Genomic DNA, 26,237 nt, shown 5'->3' on the forward strand with positions numbered 1-26,237 from the left:
GAGTCCAGAGGTCACTCTGGTAGACATTCTTATGCACTATAGAGATAACCCTTTTTAGGTTTTAGTGTATTGAAAGGCTAGAAGTAAATACCTGAAACTATCAAAGTGCAACGATTGTATAACTATGTAGCTTACATGGGGTGACTGTGCGATTATGAAAACCTCATGGATCACATTCCCTTTATCCAGTGTATGGATGAATGAGTAGAAAAATGGGGACAAAAACTAAATGAAAAATAGGGTGGGATGGGGGGATGATTTGCATGTTCTTTTTCACTTTTATTTTTAATTTTTATTCTGATTCTTTCTGGTATAAGGAAAATGTTCAAAAATAGATTGGGGTGATAAATGCATAACTATATGATGGTACTGTGAAGAGCTGAGTGTACACCATGGATGATTGTATGGTATATGAATATATCTCAATAAAACTAAATTTAATCTTTAAAAAAATAAATTGTAAAGTAAAAAAAAAAAAAAAAAGGCCACCGGAAGACAGAACTCCCCCAGGGAGGCCCCGGCATCCTCCCTGGATGGCCCAGTGGCAAAGCAAATGAATCCAATTAGTCGCTGAAAGAGGAACTGAGGGGAGGCAAACAGCAACCAAAATTATCCTCCTGGGGGCCTACTTCTTTCCTTCACTCTCTCTGATGCAACCCCCGTCACCTCTGGCTGCTAATTGGGGTGACACGGTCCAGGACCTGTGGGGGAGGCTCTCTGGAAGCTCACTGGGGCCCCCCAGCCCTGTCATCAGCCCCCACCACCTCCCTTCCAGCTTTTCAATCTTCTGAAGATTCCATACCCTCCGAGCCACACACCCTGCAGCTCCCTGACCAAACCAGGGGCCGCCATTTTACAGCCACCACCGAGGGCCTGGGTCTCGCCTGTGGGTGAGGCCTTGCCCCTCTGCACCAGCTTCGGCTTTGGTGGCCCTTGTGAAGTGACTTCCCCAGGCTTCCCTCCTGCCCCCAGATTCTGGAACGTCATAAAGCATCTTGGGGCTCCAGTGTTTTATGAGCTCTGAATCAACAGGGCGCTGTTGGTGTAACCAATCCCGGTGTTTTACTTCCACTAGCAACAGTGGCTGATGCTGAGCAGAGGGGCACAGGCGAAGGCTCCATCAGGGAAATTCACAGGCCTGCCTGAGTCTGTCTGGAAATGGTACGTTATGGCCTGACTATCTGCAGTGCGCCCTGTCACAGGGTTGGGTGGCCAAGAATTCCTACCTGCCCAAGAAGCCTGGGAGAGAAGGAGGAGAGGTTGGTCAGGGAAAGTCACTCTGCAGAGCCCTGGCCAGGGTGGGGCCTGCTACTAACAGCGAAGCATTCCAGCTGCCATCGACTGGCTTCGATTCCAGGCACTTCATACGTACATTTCTGTTTAGCTTATAAAACACACTCAGAAGGAGGCCGTTTAGGGTAGGGCGTACAAGAAAGGACACCGAAGCGTGACAGCTTGAGTTCAAAGCCTGGCTCTGTGAGGCCCTAGCTTTGGGACCTGGGGCAAGTCACTTCATCAGCCTGTGCCTCTGTTTTCTCATCTACAAAACGGGAAGAATAATAGTATCCACCTCATCGGGCTGTTTGAGGATTAAACAAGCTAATGCCAGGGTCATGCTTATCATGCTTCTTCTTAATGCTAAACTTCACGATGAGACCACAAAGCAGGAACTATTGCCATTTTAGAGCTGAGGAAACTGAGTCTCCAAGAGGGCAAGGGATGCACCAGAGAGTTTACAGCTAAGTCCGGCAGACGGGTGGAATTTGGACCCAGGACAGTGAGGTTCCACTACCCCATAGAGCCCATTTTCATAAAACAGAGAAAGACCAATAGAAGGGGGGAAGCTGCCACCAGCCAGGCAAGAGAGAAGCTCCTTCCGTCTTCACATCGGGCCCCTGGGCTTGACTGCAACCCTCGCCCAGGAGGGTTGGACCAGAATGTGGGGCTGACACAGGTCTTCACTGGGGTGGCCATGGCAGGGAAGCAGACAGAACCCTCAACACTGGCCATTCCCTGGATCCTCCCTGGGAAGCGGAAGGTGGGGTGGAGGGACCCAGTTCACCCTTTGCATGGGGTTCCCCTCCATGAGAGACCTGTCAACATCCACTCCAGGGGAGTGAAGTGCAGTGCACACAAATTTCTGGTTCTGCAGGTCACAGGGCCACCTGCCAGCTCAAAGAGCCCCCACTGGATTGACAAGTAGCCTGTCGCTGAGGGGCCCAGCAGTCTGGGCAGAGGGAAGGCCTCAGGATTTGGAGTACATGAGCCATGGGCGGGCAGCAGGTCACATAACCTTCCTCAACCTCAACAACTAGAGAGTGAGCTCTGCGAGGGCAGGGACTGTGTGCCCTAGAGAGCTGGGGGCACGTGGTGGTGCCTGATAAATGTTTCCAAATGAATGAACTGAGGGAGTCTTTAATCTGGGCCTTCCGAGCTGATGAAGAGGATGGAAACTGCTTGGTGGCACACCATCGATGTTCCATAAAGGGTCCTTTTGCCGTCCCAGCCCCTGCACGACTAGCTCTGTAAAGGGCCAGACGGAACCATATCAATCAATGGAGAAGTCGCCTGAATCCTGGGCTCCCCCTCAAGAAAACAGCTCCCCTGCAGTCACTCACCCAGCCAGCCCATCTGGGTCCCCTTTTGCAGCTGCTCACCTGAAACAATTAGTGTTTGCTGAACTCCCACCCCTGCCCAGCCACCCCTACCCAGCTTGGCCTGGGCTGTGGCGCGTCGCAGCTAGAGAAAGGCTGCCAGAGGGAGGTTGGAGCTGCTCTGCAGAGCTGCAGGGACGGCTGCCAGCATGAAAAGACGAGACACGCCTGACCAGGTGATCAAGAGGGTCACCTGGTTATCCTGTTGTAATCATAAGAGCTAATCCTGAGCTAGAACTTACCGCATGATACGAACACAAACATACCTTCATTGGGGTAGGTATCTGATGAGGTAGGTTCTATTATTATCCTCACTTTACAGATGAGGAAACTGAGGCACTGAGTGTTACATAACTGCTGCAGGACTACAGCTAGTAAGTGGCAGAGGCAGGATTTGAACCCAGGCTCTGGCTCCAGGGCCCTCACTCCTAACTACCAGCCATCGTGGAGGGATCTAAAGTTTCTGAAACGTGGCTTCTTGGTCTTTACTTGAAAGTCTCCTTAGTGATTAGGTGCTGAAAAAGGCCTGGCAAACCTTCTGTCCACCCCAGTGCCCAAATATCGTCCCGAGATTTATTGGTGTCGGATCTCAGGAGAGGCGATCCAGGGTACTGAGTGTGAGGATGCCCACGGCCCTCTCAGGGCCCCCAGCTTACAATGAGATGATGCCACTCTACGGGTCTCTGGCCCAAATTAATCCTTCACATGGAATGTGGCTCAACCTCACTGCCTGAGATTCAGTGAGATGCTGATGTCCCTGCTGGCTTAGTCCCTTACTAGCTGGGTGACCACAGGCAATTCATTTAACGTCTCTGTGCTTCCGTTCTCCCATCTGTAAAACAGGAACAGACCCCCAAGCTCATGGTACTCTTATGCTGATTCAGCAACAATCTATAAAGTGCTTGGCACACTACAGGTGACTTTTCCCTTTTTCTCTTCCCTGTCCCAATCCCTCTCATCACCTTTCTTCCTTCATTCTAGTTTTGAGTATTTATGAACACCAACTGGGTACTAGGCACTGTGCTACACAATTTTTGAAATACAAACCATATCATGCCAGCCCCATACTTAGAAGCTGAAGCTTCCTGGTTCACTTAGAATAAAAGCTAACGTCCCCAGCTTCAGCTCCAACCTCACCTCCTACCTCCTCACCTCCATTCACCCCAGCCTCACTGTCTGCCTTTCTGTTCCCCAAAACCCCCAGCTCGTGCCTGCCTCGGGCCCTTGGTTCTTGCTGCACCCTCCGCCTGGACCACGTGCCCTCCCCCATTTGGGTCTTCCCTGGTCTGCAGGGCCAGCTCCCCCACCCCAAGTCCCCAGCATGTGGCTCCTGTTACTTTCTGTCTTCCCTGCTAGAATGTGACATCTGTGTGGGCAGGGACCTGGCTTTTATTCGCTGCTGTATTCCAGTGCCTACAACAATCTTTACTGCCACCACCACCACCCCCTTAGATTGGTCACTGAAAGAATGAATGTTAAGAAGCATGCAAGGATTATGTGGCTTGTTTCGGCTTCTGGCAGGAGCAGGTGACAGAGATGAGCCAAGCAGTCAATGTGCCATCTGGTCCCGCTGATTCTAAGGGTTTTCTCCTAAAGTACAGATGCCCTATCACCCACCTCCCAAGCCAGACCATGGAGGGTGAAGTGGGAAACAAAAGGAAGGTGGTAAGGGGGAGAACACAGGCTTCGGTGTTCTAAGCTCTCACTTTCAGAAAAAGGCAGGCAGAACAACTGAAAATGATGAACCTCAATCCTGCCTCACACCGTATGCAAAAGTAATCTGAAATTGATCATATCATTAAACATAAAACCAGAACAGAAAGGCTTCTATAAGAAAACATAGGAGAATTTCTTTGACATCTTGGGTAGGGAAAGTGGCAACACAAAAAGCACTAATCCAAAAAGAAAAAAATATTAAAATTAGACTTCATCAAAATAAAAAATACCCCTAAAGAGACATTATTAAGAATCTAAATAGGCAAGCCACAGACTGGGAAAAATATTCACAGTATGTATATCTAACAAAGGACTCGTATCCAGAATATATAAAGAACTGCTAATCAAAAAAAATTAATAAACTAATAAAAAGTGTGCAAAAGATTTGAATAGATACTTCAACAAAAGTGCTATAAGATGTACAGTCAACAAGTATACAAATAGGTGCTCAGGATCAATAGTCATTAGAGAAATACAAACTGAAACCACAATGAGATACCATTCTATACTCACTGGTACAGCTATAATTAAAAAGACTGACAACACCAAATATTGGTTCTGTTTTGGAGCAACTGGAACTCTCATGCAATCTTGTATAAGAAAGTATAAAATGATACAGCCAGTGGGGAGAATTGTCTGGAAGTTTCCTATAAATGGAAACATACACTTAACCCTATGTCCCAAAAATTCTACTCCTAGGTATTTGTCAAAAGAAAAATGAAAACATTTGTCCACAAAAAGTCAAAAATGTTCATAGCAGCCTTATATATAGTCTCCAACACTGGAAACAACCCAATGTCTATCAATGGTAAATAAACAAAACGGTGATATAGTCACACAATTAAATACTGCTCAGCAGTAAAAAGGAAAGAACTACCAAACTGCGTGACCACAGGATGAATCTCAAAACATCAAGCCAAGCAACAACAGTCATTCACAAAAGGTACGGATCGTATAGCTCTGTACGTAATTCATAATAATAGGAAGTTCTAGAATCTAAGGTGATAGAAATCAGAACAGTGGTTGCCTCTGTGTGTGAGCTGGAAGCAGGTATTGGAGGGAAGCACGAGGGAACTTTCAGGGGGAAGGAAATGCTTTCTTTATATGTTGGTTTGAGTGAAGTCTACATGGGTGCGTACAATTGTCAAAAATCACTGAGCTGAATACTTATAATCTGTGCAATTTATTTCATCTTAATTACACCTCAGAAAACACACACACACCCCTACAAATAAGTCACCACGAGAGAGAAAGAGAGAAAAAGAGCATGTGAGAACATCCATTTCTAGCCTGTACCCTCCCTCTAAAACGAGCAAAGTGAATTTACATTCTGTCCTCTGAGTGCGCAGGGCCTGGGGTAACATTACTTTAGGTGTTTTATGAAACGTGCTGGACAGCGGGCCCCTGTGCAGGGCAAGGAGGAAGCCAGTGGGCCCTGGGTGGGGCCGCAGGGAGTCGCCGCTGGAGGGGTTCGGGAAGGTGGCCCTGGACATGGCTTCTCTCCCTGCAGGCACCTCCTGCCGTCTCACCGCTGTCTCTGCGTCCCTGCTGGGCGGGGTGGAGAGGCTCGTTTCTATGCTCTCACTTGTTTCAACGAACATTCCAGAGACTCTTGCTACATGCCTGGTCTCTGCCCTCAAGGGGGACTAACAAGTAAACTGAGATGTCCAGACACAAAAGCAGGGCCCCCCTCCCCTGTGGGGTCAGGGAAAGCTTCCTGGGGAGGGGCCATCTGAGCTGGGCCTCGGGTATGAAGGAGTTAACCAAGTGAGTGATGGATGGGGTGGCGGAGGGAGCCACACGGGTGGTTCTCAAACTTTGCTGCTATCGGAATCTCTGGGGGACAGTGGAGAGTTGCCATGCCCAGGCTGTTCCCCAGAACAACCAAATCTGGAGGTGGGACCTGGGCTTCAATATTTTTTATAACTCCCCAGGTGATGCCAATGTGCCCCCAACTTTGGGAACCAGTACTCTGGGTAATGGTGACAAGGTAGGCAAAGGGGGAAGTTGGAGATGGAGCCCAAGGCATTTGGGAAATGGGGAGCAGGCACAAGAGGGAAATCAAGAAATGCAGCTGAAGAAGTAAGTGGGGCTCACTTAGCAATGCAAGGAACTTGAGTTGACGCTGAGAGAACTGCTCCTTTTCAATGGGATGAGAGGAGGAAAGGCTGCTCAGGGCTGTGATCCTTTATAGGTCTCCTGCTGGGGAACATGAACGTGTTCCCTTCTGTGCTCAAGGAAGTGGGAGGCGTGGTTATCTGCTGGAGGGGGAAGGGGTGGAGGCAGCGTTGGGAGGTTGGAAGACTGCAGAAGGTTCAAAATAGTCATTGCTGAGAATAAGGAAAGGACCCGTGGGGGACACATACAAGTATCTCCTTGACAGCGGTGAAGACCCAATGGAGCCAGTAGGCTAGAAGCATGTGGGGTACCAGCCTGTGCCAAGGTGAGATGTGACCTCTGACAAGCTGGCATGTGAACAGATACTATATAAGGAACCTGGACTCCTATCAAATTAGTCCACTTTCCAAAGGTGGTCTCCAGTAGTTTGTTCTCAGTTTCTATTAGAATCTGAGAATTGAGCCCTAAGACGGTACTTAAAAGGCTCCTCCAAAGTAAATAAGTTAGCCTTGCAAATAAATACCAGCCCCCCAAGTGGTTTTCTTACTCACTCTCCCCAAAGGGTACACAGTAAGTCAATTAGTCAATAAATATTTACTGTATATGTACTATGTACACAGAGTCAATAAATGTGTAGCCAGTAAATATTTATTGAATGACCCGGCACTGATCTAGGAATGTAGAACAAAGAAGGAATAAAAATGATGGCAGATAAGCAGATTCTGGATAAGTGGGACAGTAGCCAATGGGTAGCCCCATGTGGTATTGCAAAAAAAAAAAAACAAAAAAAAGAAGGATGATTTATAGAAACCAAAAGAAAAAAAGTTATTTCACAGAACTAGAAAGATGGAGACAGACTCTGGCTCTGCTACTTACTGAGTAAAAATGTGTGAATCACCTCACCAAGAAAGTCTCAGTTTTCTTACCTGTCAAACAGGGTAGCTGAATCAGTCAAAAACTTTTTAAAAAGAAAAGAAAAAAACTATGCTTAAGGTTCAAACAAATCTAAAGCGCCCAGAAGATCTGGCTGGAGGAGCATGGGGTTCAATGAGCCTCCTTAAAAGTTTCAGACAGACATAAGTTGACTTGAGGAACCCAAAGAAGAAGAGGAGCATGGACTCCTGTACCTGTTTCCTCCTTCAGCTCCTGCTCCCCACCAAGCTGCAAACCACAGCCCCATCCTGGAGAGTGAGTCATTTGCCAGGAAGAGGAGACCTTATCTGCTCAAAATCTCCAAGCACTGAGGAAGAGCCCCGGGTTCCCTCCAAAAACATCCTGAGATGCTCAAACCAAGATGGGGTGGGGCAGCCACCATGACTTGCATTCGGGGAGGACAGGGGTGGGGTCTGCCAGGTAGATAGGATAGGGGAATTCTAATGTTTCTACAATGATGTATTTGTCAACGCTTGTTTTCCCTTGTTATGCAGTTGGGTCTCTCTCTTTTAACAAGCGTGTAAAATTTCACCATCAGACAGCCTGGTCAGCATCCTGACTTGCAAAAAGTCAGAGTGCTCCTCGTCCATTTTCCAAAGTCTACCAAGATCGGGTTCTGGAAACTCTCCCAGAGGAGAGTCCGCCCTCTCTCCTCACCGGCTTCTAATCCGGGGGCCAGTCTTCTTCAAGTCTTTCTGCATAAAATTTCTATGCCTTCCCTCTTGCTTTAGTGTCTGATTAAGACTACCTCCACTTTATCAAAACCATGGGCAGATTTTGTCTGATCCACAGAATATTTTCAAACCCTTTAAATTTGTCACCACTTTTCAAAATCAGATTTTTTTATGTATCTTTAAAAACTTGGAAGTTAGGACCACACCATGCCCACAGGGAAATACTGGCCAGAGTCAAGTAACAGTAGCCCCGATTAGATGGGGAGAGCGCCATCTTGGCCCCTAGTCACCACCACTCCCTACTGTCTGCCACCCAACCTACTTCACTTATTTGTAAGACCTGCCTGGTCTCTGTAGGCAATTGAGTTTGTGACCCCTGGTGATGGCAAAACTTCCAGTAAAAAGGAAAAAAACCCTGAAACATAATTTAATATGAAACATGACTACAACAACATAAAACAAAATAGTCTTATGGTAAAAACATCTTAATAACATAAACCAGTTTTGTTTCTGGAACAATGTTTACTTTTTTCTTCCTTATGCCTTTTTTCTTTTTAATAACCTCTAAGCTTTAAAAAACTGAGCAGATAAGCTTTTCGTCTCTAATTGCAAAAACCAATAAGAAAACTGTTCTGAGAAGTACCTAAGACTGAGTTCAAAGCTGCTACTTCTTTCGAAACCCAGTAGAATTGAGCCAGATTTCTGCTCACTGCCTTTCTAAATGGCAGACCAGGAGCAAACCTCAGCCACTTCATCCTGCATTCCAACAAACCTCGGCACCTTTGCCACCATTCGCTTTGGGTGCCTCTATCCCCATCAGACCGCAAGCATCTTGAGGACAGAGAAAATGTCTTGCTCGTCTGTGGCTCCCCCACACCTGCACAGTGACAGACTCGGAGTAAAACCTCAGTAAACGTGTAGGATTGACTTGGGGTGGTGCTGGGGCAAGGCTCCTGGCTGCATAACCTCAGGCTCCAGCCCCAGCCGTGTTACTTTTTGGCAGTGTGGACAGGTTAACCCCTCCAGCTCTGCCTCCTCTTCTGTAAAATGGGGATAAGGACACCAGCTACTGCCAATGACTGCTGTGAGGATTCGGTATGCTGAATGCATATCACAGCAACAGGCAGAGTGAAAGCACAATGAACAAGGACCACCATGATATTATTGTTATTATCACTGAAAGAGAAGAGCAAGAAAAGAAAAAATGGAGACCATGCACAACGAGCTCACTCAATCCGCACCTACCCTTTTTAAGACCAGAACAACTCTTATACCTTTCAAGTCTTGTAAACAAAGCTGTAGCCTACTCATTAATGGTGTTATTGTTTAAGTTCCTGTGAGGCCACAAACCTTCCACAAGTAAATAGAAGCAGAGCGAAGACCCTCTAACAGGCTCTGTGTCCGTCCCCTTCAGCCATCCTGGGCCGACTACTCATCCTGGGGGGCCCTTCGTATCCTTGGTGACCACCCAGGTGGGCAGCCCAGGGTGGAAGGTCCTGTCCAACACACTCTCCAAAGAAAGACCCTCCCGGATCCCGACTTACAGCATTCGATGGGGTTGGAGGCGGTTTGCAAAGAGACGATCCTTCCGCTGGACTCCGGAATATGCACCCGGAAAACCAGCCGCACCCGAGTGTTCTTTCTTCCGATGTCGGTCTCGCCTTTCCGCAGCTCGATGTCGGCGTTTCGGAGCTTCAGGATCCCTGCACAGTCGATGCTGCCGGGAGGTGGGGAAGCCCGTTTCCACCTGCTGACCACCCCACACAACCCACGCCTCCGTCCTCTAGCAAAATAATTCTACTGCCAGCTGCAGGAGGCCATTCTAAGACACTGATGAGCATTCCAGCCAGGAATTTCTATCAATATCAGGGTTTAAAAAAAAAATCACAAAGTAGTTAGAGAAATTCCCCAGTGAAAATTATTTCTCTGGGAGATTTTTCATGCCAACTTTCCTACCCTCAAAAGTATCTGAAAAACTCAAATACATAACTAGCAAAAATCAGATATTGTCTATTCAACAGATAAGTATATGGACATTAAATATCTTGAACTTGATCACTGTATTGTGGTAAAATAAGAGAACATCCTTGTTCTTTGGAAATGCTCTCTGAAGCATTTAAAAGGAGAAAGGCATAATGTGTGCAGCTAACTCTCAAATGTTCAAGAAAAAATGGAAAGTGAGAGAGGGAATGATAAAGCAACTATGAAAGTGTTTGCAATTGGAAAATCTGAGTGAACAATATGCAGGGGTTCTTTGTAAGATTCTTGCAGTTTTTATGTAAGTTTGAAGTTATTTTCTAATAAAAATTTTTTTAAACCCCAAAACATTTGGGAAATGTTTCCCAAATTTTAGCCATATGCCTATTAGCTTTGAAGGTCTCCACATATCGTTATTTAATATTTTTAGGTCAAATCCATGTTTAAATTTAACTTTAGCCTCATCCCAAGCAATATCACCCAAAGAACTGTGAGCATTCTTCCTCCCAATACATACGAAGAAATATTTACTTATAGCACTTTTAAAATCAAAATCACTGTGGGCCTCAGATTGGAAACCACCATCTGTGGCTGCTCCCATCAGCTAGCTCCATGGACCCCCTCTCCTAAACCTCTCCCACTTGACCCTTGCCCACATTCCCACAAAGACCCACCACCCCCAGCCCCCAACTCTTACGTTGCCCTCATGTTGTTTTTTGGCTCCAGAGGAATCTCCAGGACTTTGGTGTTGCCCACGATCTTCTCATAGCTGGTGGTGGTGACAGTTTTGCCCGTGATCCGGTGAACCTGGTAGAAGGCATGGGGCTTGAGGATCCGCTCATCAGCCGTCCCAATGAAGATCTGAAGTCCCAGAGGCTTGTTTTCCATGTAGCCGTGGAGCTGCGGGGAGAAGACTCAATCAGATTATTACAGCACCCAGCACGCAAAGCCCAACAAACCAAAAAGGCCAGAGAAGCTGGTGGGCAGCCGAGAGAGCACTGACTGCTGCATGGTCTGGAAGAGTAGAGAACTGGGAGCCCCTTTATGTCCATTACAGGGGACCGCCTGGAGAGATTACAGGGGTCCCCTCTAAAAGGGAATATTAAGTATCCGTGAGAAAGAATGTACCAGATCAGAACTGTATTGATGGAGAAATAGCCAGAAACTATGCTCAATCAGCAGCAGGAGGTGGGAAGACTGTTGCATAGGGGTAACAACAGAAAAAAATCTGCAAAGATAGACACCAAGCTCTCAACAATGATAGCCTGGGAAGAAGAGAGGAAAGCGCTTTCACTTTTTGCATAACTAGATTCCAATTAACAAGTTTTCATGTTCTAATTTTTAAAAAGAAAGAGCATGCCAAAAGCACAATAATCTAAGTCAAGAGAAAATTGAACACTGGAAGAAAACATGTGCAACGTATGACAGGCAAAGGCTTAGTACACAGAATATATAAAGAATGTCTACAAATGAGTAAGTGAAAGACAAGATTCCCTGACCATCCTATTTAAAATTGAGTTCCAGGCCTAAGGGCATCCCCTCTCCCCCTTTCCTTATTTTCATCACCATTTAACATACTATATATGTTCTTGATTCCTTTTGTCTAGGTCTTTCTCCCACAATTAGAATGTCACTTCCTTGAGGGAAAGAACGTTTATTTAATTTGCCACAAAATTCCTATCTCTAGAATAGTGTGTGATACACAGTAGGATTCTAGTATATATTTGTTGAACGAATTAATGAAACTGTCCAACAGAAAAAATGGGCAGGAGATTGGAACAGGCAATTTGCAAAACACAAATGGCCATTAGCATAGAAAAGATATTCAATATGACTTGTAATCAGGAAAATGCAAATTAAATAACCGTAAGGTACAGTTTTCACCCATTAGATTGGTACACGTATTTGATAACAGCAAGTATTTTGGAGACTGTGGGGAAACACCACTATCATGTAACTGATGGGAACGTAAGCCGTTATATTTTAACGTGTTTTGGAGGAGCAGATATTGAAATTAAAATGCATGCCTTCCATGACCCAGTAATTCCACTTCTCAGTATGTACCCTAGAGAAATACTGTGCATGCAGAAGGCATGTACAAAAGTATTTACTGAAAATGTAATAATAAACAATTCATTACATCAATAGGCTTGTGTCTAATATGACATGTCCAGGCTATGAAATAATATGCAGCGGTTAAAAAAAAGGCAGAGGTCTATGAACTGACCCAGAAATAAATAGGGCATGTTGAAAGAGAGAATCAAATTGTAGAAAATTACATACAGCATGATACAACTTATTTAAATATCTGGAATGTTCTTCATCCATCCATTTAAACATATGTAAATGCAATGGGAAAAACTGTGGAAGGTCACACGCCAAACTGACCTCACCATGCTCACCTCTGGGGATAGAGGAGGAGATCAAGGTGGAGCATAGAGTCAAAGAGGACTTTTACTTTATTCACAATGTTTTAATATTTTACAGGAAGAATGAATTTCTGGATAATGTGAAATTTAACACTGATTTTAAAAATAACAACAGAAGTAAAAAGTACACCAAGAGTTTAGAGTTGGGTCCCTGTCTTCCCACTCCCCAGCTGAGAAATGCAAGTCATTTAATTCATCTGTGCCTTTGTTCTTTTCTCTGAAAATTGAGGGGGACTGTGACAAGTGATTAGTAACGAAGATCCCACCCTTCTCCAAAGTTCTACAAAACTTCAAGAGGTTCTCTAGTCGATGGCCAAAAAAGTAAAGAAAGACTCCAGGTTACAGGATTTACACATGGTCTAGAATCGTGCCGTCCAATATGGTAGCCATCGTGATTATTGCAATTTAAATTAATGAAAATGAAGTAAAATGAAAAATTCAGTCTCTTGGTCACATTAGCCACATTTCAAGTGCTCAAGAGCCCCATGTGACTAGTGGTGACTGTAATGGACAGTACAGACACAGAAAACTTCTATCGTCACAAAAAGTTCTGCTGGACAACGCCAGTTTAGAAAGATGGAGAAGTTCCTGCATCCCCTTCTAAAAACTGCATAAGAAGACAGGCTGGGAGTGGAGCAGAGCCATCTGACAATCTTTTTCCCCAACACCCACGACGTTTACCTAAGTACCTGATAAACATTCAAGTAGACCAGGACAAAGATGGAAATACAAGTCAGAAGCCTCTTATTTCTCTACCCTGTGCAAACTGAAGAACAGGGCACTGTTCTTGGCAACAGAAGTCAAAAGGTAGAAGGGCAGAATTGAGAAGAGATTTTGTTTTTGTTTTTGCTTTGCATTGTGACCCAAGATAAATATATTTCCTCATCGCCTCTCCTAGATTTATCACGAAGAGATAAACACAATATCAACAAGAAAAGTAGGCAGGATTAGATACAATTGTGACTACACCCATGCTAATAGCCTGGGGATAAAGCATCTTCTTTGTCATACCCTGAGAGCTCCACCTGAATCCCAATCCCCCTCCTCCACAACTGGCAACTCTCCCTGGGGTGACCACCACTGCCCCTAATAGCTTCACCTTGGTCTTCACAGAGCAGCTCAATGATCTTTTTTTTTTTTTTTAATGCAAATCAGATCTGGACACTCCCCTGCTTAAAACCCTCAGATGGCTTCCTGTGGCCACGAATAAAATCCACGCTTAGTGCCATGGTCTAGGAGGCCTCACACAGCCCAGCCTCTGCCAACACCAGCCTCCTGGTCCTCGAGCACTCAAGCCCTTCACAACCTCAGGGCCTGTGCACAGCCATTTTCTCTGCCTGGAATACCTTCCACTGGTGCAATTAAAACTCAGCTCTTCAGGACTTTCTCTAACCACATTATCTACTCAATGTCCAGCGGCAGGCTGCAGCCAGCTTTTATGGCCCCATGGGAGCCCACTGTTAAATATGGGGGACTTTTAAGAGCAAGCTGACATCATGGTGGGCACTTTGGTGGTTTGCAATCAGCCATCCTGGGTGAATTAACACCACGAAAATCAGCAAATGCTACAAATCAGGGATTTTTTTCCCCAAGAGCCAGGTGTGGGACATTTACTAGCACAGCACTGGAATATCTTCTTCATTACTATCTGCTATTTTCTTATTTACTTAGTTGTGTATTTGCTTATAACCATTCCCTCCAATCTGGACGCGAGGTCCACGGCAGCAGGAACCTTGGTTACTTTGTTCAGTATGTTCAATAAACATTTGCTGAATGAATGAGTCATCAATGACAACGCAGCAGCTAACAGTGTATGCTGCCCTCGGGCCAAGCAACGTTGAACACGCATCACAACAACTCCATGTAGGATGGGCCTGTTGTTATCCCCATTTTACAGACGAGGAATCTGAGGTTTGCCGAGGTCGGGCAACTTGCCCCAGTCAAGACTGTTAGTATAGGGTGGAGCTGGATGCGAGTTTGGGAGATCAGGCCCAAGTACATCCCCTTAACCTCCGGGTCCCTGCGTCCCTGGTGATGGTGCATTCGTCACTGCTCTCTGTTCTGTGATGACAGGTTAGAGTACAGATCAGGTTCTCAGAGGATACACAACCAAATGCTAAATAGCGATAACAAGAGTGTTCTTCCTATTGAAACAAAGAGAGCCAGAAACAGACAACAGCAACTGAAACAAATAAAAAATGTTCCTTGAGAGAGAAACCTACTCCTTTAAAAATAAAAAAAATTTAAAAAGCTCAAAATGGCTCCTCTGAGTTCAAGAGCAGCCCCCTGGCTGAGTGGACTAGCTGACAGGTGAGCCGATGGAGCGCACCTCACCTGGTGAGGGATCCCCTGCTCCCCCCCACAGCCCCCTCCCCAGCAATACCAGAAAGGGGTGTGGCAGAACAGACAGAACAAAGCATCTCACTTTGGCTCAGATCTACCTGGGTGTCAATCCCAGCTCTGCTTCTTAGTAGCTATTGACCTTGGGGAAGTTTCTCTCCACCCCTGTGAGTTTCCATTTTCTCACATGAAAGAATGACATGCCTCCCACTCCCCAGGGTTCCTTTGAAGGTTAAATAAGAAAGCCTTCGTGAGGTACCACACATCACACCCGCAAGGTAGGCAGGCGCCCATCAAGCCAGGATTTTCCCGGCTATCAGAGGATGACGCAAATCAAAAACCAGAGGCGAGATTTCAGAAATGAGTAGAAAGGGGGAGGAAGCATGTGAAAGCCTAACAAAGTGAAATCCGCCCTGAAACCTCCCTGTGTGTGCTAAAACCCTAATTCCAGTCCTCTCTGTGGGCTTCACAGCCAGTGACATGGAGCACTGGAAGGAGAGGCCAGAGAAATAACTTCACCATCATGAAAAGCAGGCTTCCCCTCCACTCTTGCCTCTCCCAAAAGGAGGGAGGATTCGCCCAGAGCCCTAGCTGCTCAGCAAGCTCACTCTAAAGGCATCTTGCCAATTCTGGAGGGTTGATAGGAAACGCACATAGCCATTTACTTGCTTCTCTGGAAAGTGAGTAATTTGGGACCTGCAAGTGGAATCTGACATCTTGGGATGGTCTCACATTCCCTGCTGCCCCCATTTTAAGGAGACCTTGGTCTGGGGGCTTCAGTGTGGCCTTTATGGGCCTCTCCAAGGGAAGGGGCAAGGAGGACCACCTTCCAGGCATGGCAGGAACCTGCTGGAACACAGGTGCTCTAGGTCTGTGGGCTCCAAAGCAAAGGAGGTTCCACTTCCTGCAGCTGAGGTGAAAGCCAAAGTTTCTGCTTCTTGCAGTGTCCCAGGCAGGCAAAAAGATTCCAGGAAGGGGGGGTTTCCAGTGCACACCAAGAGGGGCTGAGGGGAGGTGAGGCGCTGCAGGGTGTACGGGCATGGGGTCCCTTGCTGAAGTTGGATGTTTCTTCCACCTTTCCATCCAAGGGAACCCAATAAGCAAACTGCAAACTTGGGACACAGTTTTGCTAATAATCTACCATCGCCCCTGGCTAGCTCAGCCACTTGAAAATCAGAACTGAGGATGGGAGCATTTCAGCTGCTCCCCATAGTTAATTATAATAAATGAAACCATCAACCTCAGCACAAGGAAATCTTATATCCTCTGATTGCTTACACATATAGCTAACTTAATCTCCACCACAATGCTCAGAGGAAAGCACTGTTACCCTCTTCAGATGAGAAAGCTGAGGCCCAGAGAGGGTAAGTAACTTGTTCCAAGATTGCACAGCTCAAAAGTGATCAGGTGCAACACTATTCACAATAGCCAAAAAGTGGCAACAACTCAAATGTCCATCAATGGATGACGGATAAACAAAATGTGGTCTATCCATTCAATGGAACATTACTCAGCCATAAGAAGGAATGAAGTACTGATATATGCTACAAAGTAGATGAACTTCAAAAACATTATGCTAAGTGGAAAAAGCCAGACACCAAAGGCCATGTTTTATATGATTCTATTTATATGAAATATTCAGAATAGATAAATCCTTCAAGACAGAATGTAGATTGGTGGCTGTCAGGGGCTGGAGATGGGAGAGAATGAGGAGTGGCTGCTTAAAAGGTACAGTTTTATTTTGGGGTAGTGAAAATATTTTGGAACTAGATAGAGGTGGTGGTTGCATAACATTGTAAATATACTAAATGCCACTGAATTGCAAAGGTTAACTTCAAAATTTTTATGTTATGTGAGTTTACCTCAATTAAAAACAAAACAAAACAAAACATGGCGTGGTGTGCCAGCGCCGGCTCACTCCGGACCCACAGGAAGGCAAAATCCCCCGTGAGACTGGCCTTGCATTTTAAGACAGGCAGGCCCCTCCCACCAGCTCAACAAAGAGGCACCCTGATGCAAACACAGTCTCCAGCTCTCGGTGACCTGCAGTTTGGGAGAGAAAGCTAATTAGACCCATCTCTACCCCAAATTCAAGCTCTACCCACTCGTAACAGCAATTTAATTTTCCTGATGGAAACATAAAGGGGCATTGGTTTTTTGCTGATCCTTGCTTTTGCTTTTTCTTGTTATAAAATTAGTAAGAGTTCTACACCAATGTTCATTGCAGCATTATTCACAATAGCCAAAAGGTGGAAACCCCCCAAGGGTCCATCAACAGATGAGTAAATAGACAAAATGTGGTCTATACACACAATGAAATATTACCCAGCTGTAAAAAGGAATGAAGTTCTGATACATGCTACTACCTAGTATGAACTCTGAAGACATCATGGTGAGTGAAACAAGCCAGACACAAAAAGACAAATATGATATGATCTCCCTTATATGAAATAATTAGAATATGCAAATTCTTACTCAGAAACCAGAATACAGGTTACCAGGGGCTGGAGTGGAGGTAAGGAACAGGGAGTTAAAGCTTAATGGGCACAGAGTGTCTGCGGTGATGGAAAAGTTGCTAATGGATGGTTCTGGTGATAGAACAACAATGTAAATGAATTTAACACCAGTGAGTTGTATGGTTGAATGTGGTTAAAATGGGAAATTTTGAGTTGTACATAACTCACTACAGTAAAAAGTTTTTTTAAAAAACCTGTTACTGTGGCCCAGGAAAAAAAAAAATGATTCATTTGTTGTAGAAGAAAATAGACTTTATAGAAAAATATAAATTTTAAAGAAAATACCGGGAGGCGGGGCAAGATGGCAGACTGGTGAGCTGTATGTTTTAGTTACTCCTCCAGGAAAGTAGGTAGAAAGCCAGGAACTGCGTGGACTGGACACCACAGAGCAATCTGACTTTGGGCATACTTCATACAACACTCATGAAAACGTGGAACTGCTGAGATCAGCGAAATCTGTAAGTTTTTGCGGCCAGGGGACCCGCGCCCCTCCCTGCCAGGCTCAGTCCCGGGGGAGGAGGGGCCGTCAGCTCCGGGACGGAGAAGGGAGAACTGCAGTGGCAGCCCTTATCGGAAACTCATTCTACTGATTCAAACTCCAACCATAGATAGATTGAGACCAGAGAATCTGAGAGCAGCCAGCCCAGCAGAGAGGAGACAGGCATAGAAAAAAAACAACACGAAAAACTCCAAAATAAAAGCGGAGGATTTTTGGAGTTCTGGTGAACATAGAAAGGGGAAGAGCCCTGAGGCGCATATGCAAATCCCGAAGAAAAGCTGATCTCTCTGCCCTGTGGACCTTTCCTTAATGGCCCTGGTTGCTTTGTCTCTTAGCATTTCAATAACCCATTAGATCTCTGAGGAGGGCCTGTTTTTTTGGTTTGTTTTTTTTTTTTAATCCTTTTTTCTTTTTCTAAAACAATTACTCTAAGAAGCCCAATACAGAAAGCTTCAAAGACTTGCTATTTGGGCAGGTCAAGTCAAGAGCAGAACTAGGAGAGCTCTGAGACAAAACGCAATAATCCAGTGGCTGAGAAAATTCACTAAACACCACAACTTCCCAAGAAAAGGGGGGGTGTCCGCTCACAGCCATCATCCTGGTGGACAGGAAACACTCCTGCCCATCGCCAGCCCCATAGCCCAGAACTGCCCCAGACAACCCAGTGTGACGGAAGTGCTTCAAATAACAGGCACACACCACAAAACTGGGCGTGGACATTAGCCTTCCCTGCAACCTCAGCTGATTGTCCCAGAGTTGGGAAGGTAGAGCAGTGTGAATTAACAAAGCCCCATTCAGCCATCATTTCAGCAGACTGGGAGCCTCCCTACACAGCCCAGCAGCCCAGAACTGCCCTGGGGGGACGGCACTCACCTGTGACATAGCACAGTCATCCCTCAACAGAGGACCCGGGGTGCACAGCCTGGAAGAGGGGCCCACTTGCAAGTCTCAGGAGCCATACGCCAATACCAAGGACTTGTGGGTCAGTGGCAGAGACAAACTGTGGCAGGACTGAACTGAAGGATTAGACTATTGCAGCAGCTTTAAAACTCTAGGATCACCAGGGAGATTTGATTGTTAGGGCCACCCCCCCTCCCCGACTGCCCAGAAACACGCCCCACATACAGGGCAGGCAACACCAACTACACACGCAAGCTTGGTACACCAATTGGGCCCCACAAGACTCACTCCCCCACTCACCAAAAAGGCACAGCAGGGGAGAACTGGCTTGTGGAGAACAGGTGGCTCGTGGACGCCACCTGCTGGTTAGTTAGAGAAAGTGTACTCCACGAAGCTGTAGATCTGGTAAATTAGAGGTAAGGACTTCAATTGGTCTACAAACCCTAAAAGAACCCTATCAAGTTCAGCAAATGCCACGAGGCCAAAAACAACAGAAAATTATAAAGCATATGAAAAAACCAGACGATATGGATAACTCAAGCCCAAGCACCCAAATCAAAAGACCAGAAGAGACACAGCACCTAGAGCAGCTACTCAAAGAACTAAAGATGAACAATGAGACCATAGTACGGGATATAAAGGAAATCAAGAAGACTCTAGAAGAGCATAAAGAAGACATTGCAAGACTAAATAAAAAAAATGGATGATCTTATGGAAATTAAAGAAACTGTTGACCAAATTAAAAAGATTCTGGACACTCATAGTACAAGACTAGAGGAAGTTGAACAACGAATCAGTGACCTGGAAGATGACAGAATGGAAAATGAAAGCATAAAAGAAAGAATGGGGAAAAAAATTGAAAAAATTGAAATGGACCTCAGGGATATGATAGATAATATGAAACGTCCAAATATAAGACTCATTGGTGTCCCAGAAGGGGAAGAAAAGGGTAAAGGTCTAGGAAGAGTATTCAAAGAAATTGTTGGGGAAAACTTCCCAAATCTTCTAAACAACATAAATACACAAATCATAAATGCTCAGCGAACTCCAAATAGAATAAATCCAAATAAACCCACTCCGAGACATATACTGATCACACTGTCAAACACAGAAGAGAAGGAGCAAGTTCTGAAAGCAGCAAGAGAAAAGCAATTCACCACATACAAAGGAAACAGCATAAGACTAAGTAGTGACTACTCAGCAGCCACCATGGAGGCGAGAAGGCAGTGGCACGATATATTTAGAATTCTGAGTGCGAAAAATTTCCAGCCAAGAATACTTTATCCAGCAAAGCTCTCCTTCAAATTTGAGGGAGAGCTTAAATTTTTCACAGAAAAACAAATGCTGAGAGAATTTGCTAACAAGAGACCTGCCCTACTGGAGATACTCAAGGGAGCCCTACAGACAGAGAAACAAAGACAGGACAGAGAGACTTGGAGAAAGGTTCAGTACTAAAGAGATTCGGTATGGGTACAATAAAGGATATTAATAGACAGAGGGGAAAAATATGACAAACATAAACCAAAGGATAAGATGGCTGATTCAAGAAATGCCTTCACGGTTATAACGTTGAATGTAAATGGATTAAACTCCCCAATTAAAAGATATAGATTCGCAGAATGGATCAAAAAAAATGAACCATCAATATGTTGCATACAAGAGACTCATCTTAGACACAGGGACACAAAGAAACTGAAAGTGAAAGGATGGAAAAAAATATTTCATGCAAGCTACAGCCAAAAGAAAGCAGGTGTAGCAATATTAATTTCAGATAAAATAGACTTCAAATGCAGGGATGTTTTGAGAGACAAAGAAGGCCACTACATACTAATAAAAGGGGCAATTCAGCAAGAAGAAATAACAATCGTAAATGTCTATGCACCCAACCAAGGTGCCACAAAATACATGAGAGAAACACTAGCAAAACTAAAGGAAGCAATTGATGTTTCCACAATAATTGTGGGAGACTTCAACACATCACTCTCTCCTATAGATAGATCAACCAGACAGAAGACCAATAAGGAAATTGAAAACCTAAACAATCTGATAAATGAATTAGATTTAACAGACATCTACAGGACATTACATCCCAAATCACCAGGATACACATACTTTTCTAGTGCTCATGGAATTTTCTCCAGAATAGATCATATGCTGGGACATAAAACAAGCCTCAATAAATTTAAAAAGATTGAAATTATTCAAAGCACATTCTCTGACCACAATGGAATACAATTAGAAGTCAATAACCATCAGAGACTTAGAAAATTCACAAATACCTGGAGGTTAAACAACACACTCCTAAACAATCAGTGGGTTAAAGAAGAAATAGCAAGAGAAATTGCTAAATATATAGAGACGAATGAAAATGAGAACACAACATACCAAAACCTATGGGATGCAGCAAAAGCAGTGCTAAGGGGGAAATTCATAGCACTAAACGCATATATTAAAAAGGAAGAAAGAGCCAAAATCAAAGAACTAATGGATCAACTGAAGAAGCTAGAAAATGAACAGCAAACCAATCCTAAACCAAGTAGAAGAAAAGAAATAACAAGGATTAAAGCAGAAATAAATGACATAGAGAACAAAAAAACAATAGAGAGGATAAATATCACCAAAAGTTGGTTCTTTGAGAAGATCAACAAGATTGACAAGCCCCTAGCTAGACTGACAAAATCAAAAAGAGAGAATACCCATATAAACAAAATAATGAATGAAAAAGGTGACATAACTGCAGATCCTGAAGAAATTAAAAAAATTATAAGAGGATACTATGAACAACTGTATGGCAACAAACTGGATAATGTAGAGGAAATGGACAATTTCCTGGAAACATATGAACAACCTAGACTGACCAGAGAAGAAATAGAAGACCTCAACCAACCCATCACAAGCAAAGAGATCCAATCAGTCATCAAAAATCTTCCCACAAATAAATGCCCAGGGCCAGATGGCTTCACAGGGGAATTCTACCAAACTTTCCAGAAAGAACTGACACCAATCTTACTCAAACTCTTTCAAAACATTGAAGAAAATGGAACACTACCTAACTCATTTTATGAAGCTAACATCAATCTAATACCAAAACCAGGCAAAGATGTTACAAAAAAGGAAAACTACCGGCCAATCTCCCTAATGAATATAGATGCAAAAATCCTCAACAAAATACTTGCAAATCGAATCCAAAGACACATTAAAAAAATCATACACCATGACCAAGTGGGGTTTATTCCAGGCATGCAAGGATGGTTCAACATAAGAAAATCAATCAATGTATTATAACACATTAACAAGTCAAAAGGGAAAAATCAATTGATCATCTCAATAGATGCTGAAAAAGCATTTGACAAAATCCAACATCCCTTTTTGATAAAAACACTTCAAAAGGTAGGAATTGAAGGAAACTTCCTCAACATGATAAAGAGCATATATGAAAAACCCACAGCCAGCATAGTACTCAATAGAGAGAGACTGAAAGCCTTCCCTCTAAGATCAGGAACAAGACAAGGATGCCCGCTATCACCACTGTTATTCAACATTGTGCTGGAAGTGCTAGCCAGGGCAATCCGGCAAGACAAAGAAATAAAAGGCATCCAAATTGGAAAAGAAGAAGTAAAACTGTCATTGTTTGCAGATGATATGATCTTATATCTAGAAAACCCTGAGAAATCGACGATACACCTACTAGAGCTAATAAACAAATTTAGCAAAGTAGCGGGATACAAGATTAATGCACATAAGTCAGTAATGTTTCTATATGCTAGAAATGAACAAACTGAAGAGACACTCAAGAAAAAGATACCATTTTCAATAGCAACTAAAAAAATCAAGTACCTAGGAATAAACTTAACCAAAGATGTAAAAGACCTATACAAAGAAAACTACATAACTCTACTAAAAGAAATAGAAGGGGACCTTAAAAGATGGAAAAATATTCCATGTTCATGGATAGGAAGGCTAAATGTCATTAAGATGTCAATTCTACCCAAACTCATCTACAGATTCAATGCAATCCCAATCAAAATTCCAACAACCTACTTTGCAGACTTGGAAAAGCTAGTTATCAAATTTATTTGGAAAGGGACGATGCCTCGAATCGCTAAAGACACTCTAAAAAAGAAAAACGAAGTGGGAGGACTTACACTCCCTGACTTTGAAGCTTATTATAAAGCCACAGTTGCCAAAACAGCATGGTACTGGCACAAAGATAGACATATAGATCAATGGAATCGAATTGAGAATTCGGAGATAGACCCTCAGATCTATGGCCGAGTGATCTTTGATAAGGCCCCCAAAGTCACTGAACTGAGTCATAATGGTCTTTTCAACAAATGGGGCTGGGAGAGTTGGATATCCATATCCAAAAGAATGAAAGAGGACCCCTACCTCACCCCCTACACAAAAATTAACTCAAAATGGACCAAAGATCTCAATATAAAAGAAAGTACCATAAAACTCCTAGAAGATAATGTAGGAAAACATCTTCAAGACCTTGTATTAGGTGGCCACTTCCTAGACTTTACACCCAAAGCACAAGCAACGAAAGAGAAAATAGATAAATGGGAACTCCTCAAGCTTAGAAGTTTCTGCACCTCAAAGGAATTTCTCAAAAAGGTAAAGAGGCAGCCAACTCAATGGGAAAAAATTTTTGGAAACCATGTATCTGACAAAAGACTGATATCTTGCATATATAAAGAAATCCTACAACTCAATGGCAATAGTACAGCCGGCCCAATTATAAAATGGGCAAAAGATATGAAAAGACAGTTCTCTGAAGAGGAAATACAAATGGCCAAGAAACGCATGAAAAAATGTTCAGCTTCACTAGCTATTAGAGAGATGCAAATTAAGACCACAATGAGATACCATCTAACACCGGTTAGAATGGCTGCCATTAAACAAACAGGAAACTACAAATGCTGGAGGGGATGTGGAGAAATTGGAACTCTTATTCACTGTTGGTGGGACTGTATAATGGTTCAGCCACTCTGGAAGTCAGTCTGGCAGTTCCTTAGAAAACTAGATATACAGTTACCATTCGACCCAGCGATTGCACTTCTCGGTATATACCCGGAAGATCGGAAAGCAGTGACACTAACAGATATCTGCACGCCAATGTTCATAGCAGCATTATTCACAATTGCCAAAGATGGAAACAACCCAAATGTCCTTCAACAGATGAGTGGATAAATAAAATGTGGTATATACACACGATGGAATACTACGCGGCAGTAAGAAGGAACGATCTCGTGAAACATATGACAACATGGATGAACCTTGAAGACATAATGCTAAGCGAAATAAGCCAGGCACAAAAAGAGAAATATTATATGCTACCACTAATGTGAACTTTGAAAAATATAAAACAAATGGCTTATAATGTAGAATGTAGGGGAACTAGCAATAGAGAGCAATTAAGGAAGGGGGAACAATAATCCAAGAAGAACAGATAAGCTATTTAACGTTCTGGGGATGCCCAGGAATGACTATGGTCTGTTAATTTCTGATGGATATAGTAGGAGCAAGTTCACAGAAATGTTGCTATATTAGGTAACTTTCTTGGGGTAAAGTAGGAACATGTTGGAAGTTAAGCAGTTATCTTAGGTTAGTTGTCTTTTTCTTACTCCCTTGTTATGGTCTCTTTAAAATGTTCTTTTATTGTATGTTTGTTTTCTTTTTAACTTTTTTTTCATACAGTTGATTTAAAAAAGAAGGGAAAGTTAAAAAATAAAAAAATAAAAAAAATAAAGAAAATACCATCTCAAAATAAGTAAGCATTTGAGTGTATATCCTTGTAGGCTTTTTTTCTGGGCGCTGTATGTACCAAACCTTTTTTGGGATTCTATTTTATCCACTGGTTTCCACTTAACAATATAGTGTGACTATTCCCCCATGTAATTAAATCTCCTTTTATGAGAGCATCTCAAATGACGGCATAGCATTTCCCAGGGCCGCGACTGGCCCCAGGTGAGTGGGGTGCCCACGGGGCCCCACCTGAAGGAGGAGCCCCCTCTCAGGGCTGAACTATTGCGAGGTGGGTGCCTGAGAGCAAGCACCTCCTCAGACTTCGCCGCTTAGGGTGCCCCACCCACCTCCCAGCCCTGGCATGTCCCTCCTGTGTAGGTACCACAGCCCTAATTAACCCCTGTGGTTGGGCAGATTGGTTGTTTCCAACTTTCCCCAATTATAAACCCTACAGCCAGAATCCTTGTAGATGACATTTCCTTTAAAACAATCTTTCTATCAACTCTGCTCAGATCCTTTTAAATACTCTCAGATGGAAGACTCGGCCACCACTCCAAAATGTGGGATTGATTTTCAAAATGGCAATTGTCCAAGGAAACTGTTTTGAATTGTACTAAAATCAAACTTTAACAATGTTAAGTAGCATTTTTGTTGAATCTGGAATATTAGGAAATTGGTGTCGTCCCCTGAGGGTTCTCTCTGAAAGGAGGAAAAAGCCCGGGGGATATTTTACCACATTTCCCAGTTGTGACAAAGCAGGTGGGGAGAAGATGTTTACCAACACACAGGGATCCCAAATCCTGTGTTTATTTTTGACTGCAAAAGTAGCAGAACATACCTGCCTGCCCACTACCCCCTCCCACAATCCGCATCCACACACAAACCAGGGAAACCCAGACCATGATTTTTCTCTCATCTGAGTCACCCCAATGAGCATTATATAATCCATCTAAAGAGCATCTATTAATAACTTCAGTACAAATCCTAATTCTTGACACCTCCCTCTGCCTTACTCCCATATTGGATCCATCTCCAGGTCCAGTCAATTCTGTTTCCAAATCTGCCACTCTCTCCTCCTTCAACACTCCCACCCCAAGCCCGGCTACTACCACTTTTCCTAAAGAATTTCCTTACATCTCCTCTAGTCTCCACCCACCAGTTTCCACCCTGCGGTCAAAGCGATCTTTCTAAAACTTTAGTTGGCTGTAAGTCACTGCCAGCTTCCAGCCCTTAGCTGGCTCCCCACTGTTCTCGGGAGACAGGTCCAGACCTTCCAGACCCCTCCCCACTTCGAGCCCTGCCAACCACATCCACCCAAGTTCTCCCCCTCGCTCCACCCCACTTCCCCTCCTTTTCCCTACTCAATTCCTAGTCGTACTTCAGAGCATGCCTCAAACGTTATTTCCCAAGACTTCCCGGACGAGGTAGGACCTCCCAGAACAGTCTTCTTTGTGGCACTTATCATAAATGTGAGCTATAATTGGTGGGATAATTAGCTGTTGTCTGGCCTCCTCCCCAGATGGAATGTCCTCCACAAGGGCAGGGACTAAGGGCCACGTCTGTTTGCTCGCTGCTCTTCCCTACCACGGAGAGCAGAGAGGAAGCTGAGGCTGGGACCTGAGGTACCCCAACAAGCAAGCAGCAGAACAGAGCTTGGAACCCAGGAGGAATCCTTCCTGCACCCGCTCTGCGTGGGGCTGATGCAAAACCTCGGACATGGGGGTCCACCTAGG

General features: G+C 44.1%; 1 protein-coding gene across 3 annotated transcripts in view; it reads right to left on the reverse strand.

Annotated features, from left to right (window-relative positions):
* Window positions 1–26,237, reverse strand: part of NFATC2 (nuclear factor of activated T cells 2) — a 150,553-nt gene that overhangs the window by 66,329 nt on the left and 57,987 nt on the right. For all 3 annotated transcript variants that reach the window (XM_037810989.1, XM_037810990.1, XM_037810991.1), the window contains exons 4-5: window positions 10,770–10,972; window positions 9,640–9,812 (exon numbers count right to left, since the gene is read on the reverse strand). In XM_037810989.1, the coding sequence (XP_037666917.1) occupies window positions 9,640–9,812; window positions 10,770–10,972 (376 nt within the window). The remainder of the gene's footprint in view (window positions 1–9,639; window positions 9,813–10,769; window positions 10,973–26,237) is intronic.

The sequence above is a fragment of the Choloepus didactylus genome, chromosome 19 (genome assembly GCF_015220235.1).
Source record: "Choloepus didactylus isolate mChoDid1 chromosome 19, mChoDid1.pri, whole genome shotgun sequence".
NCBI lineage: Eukaryota > Metazoa > Chordata > Mammalia > Pilosa > Megalonychidae > Choloepus > Choloepus didactylus.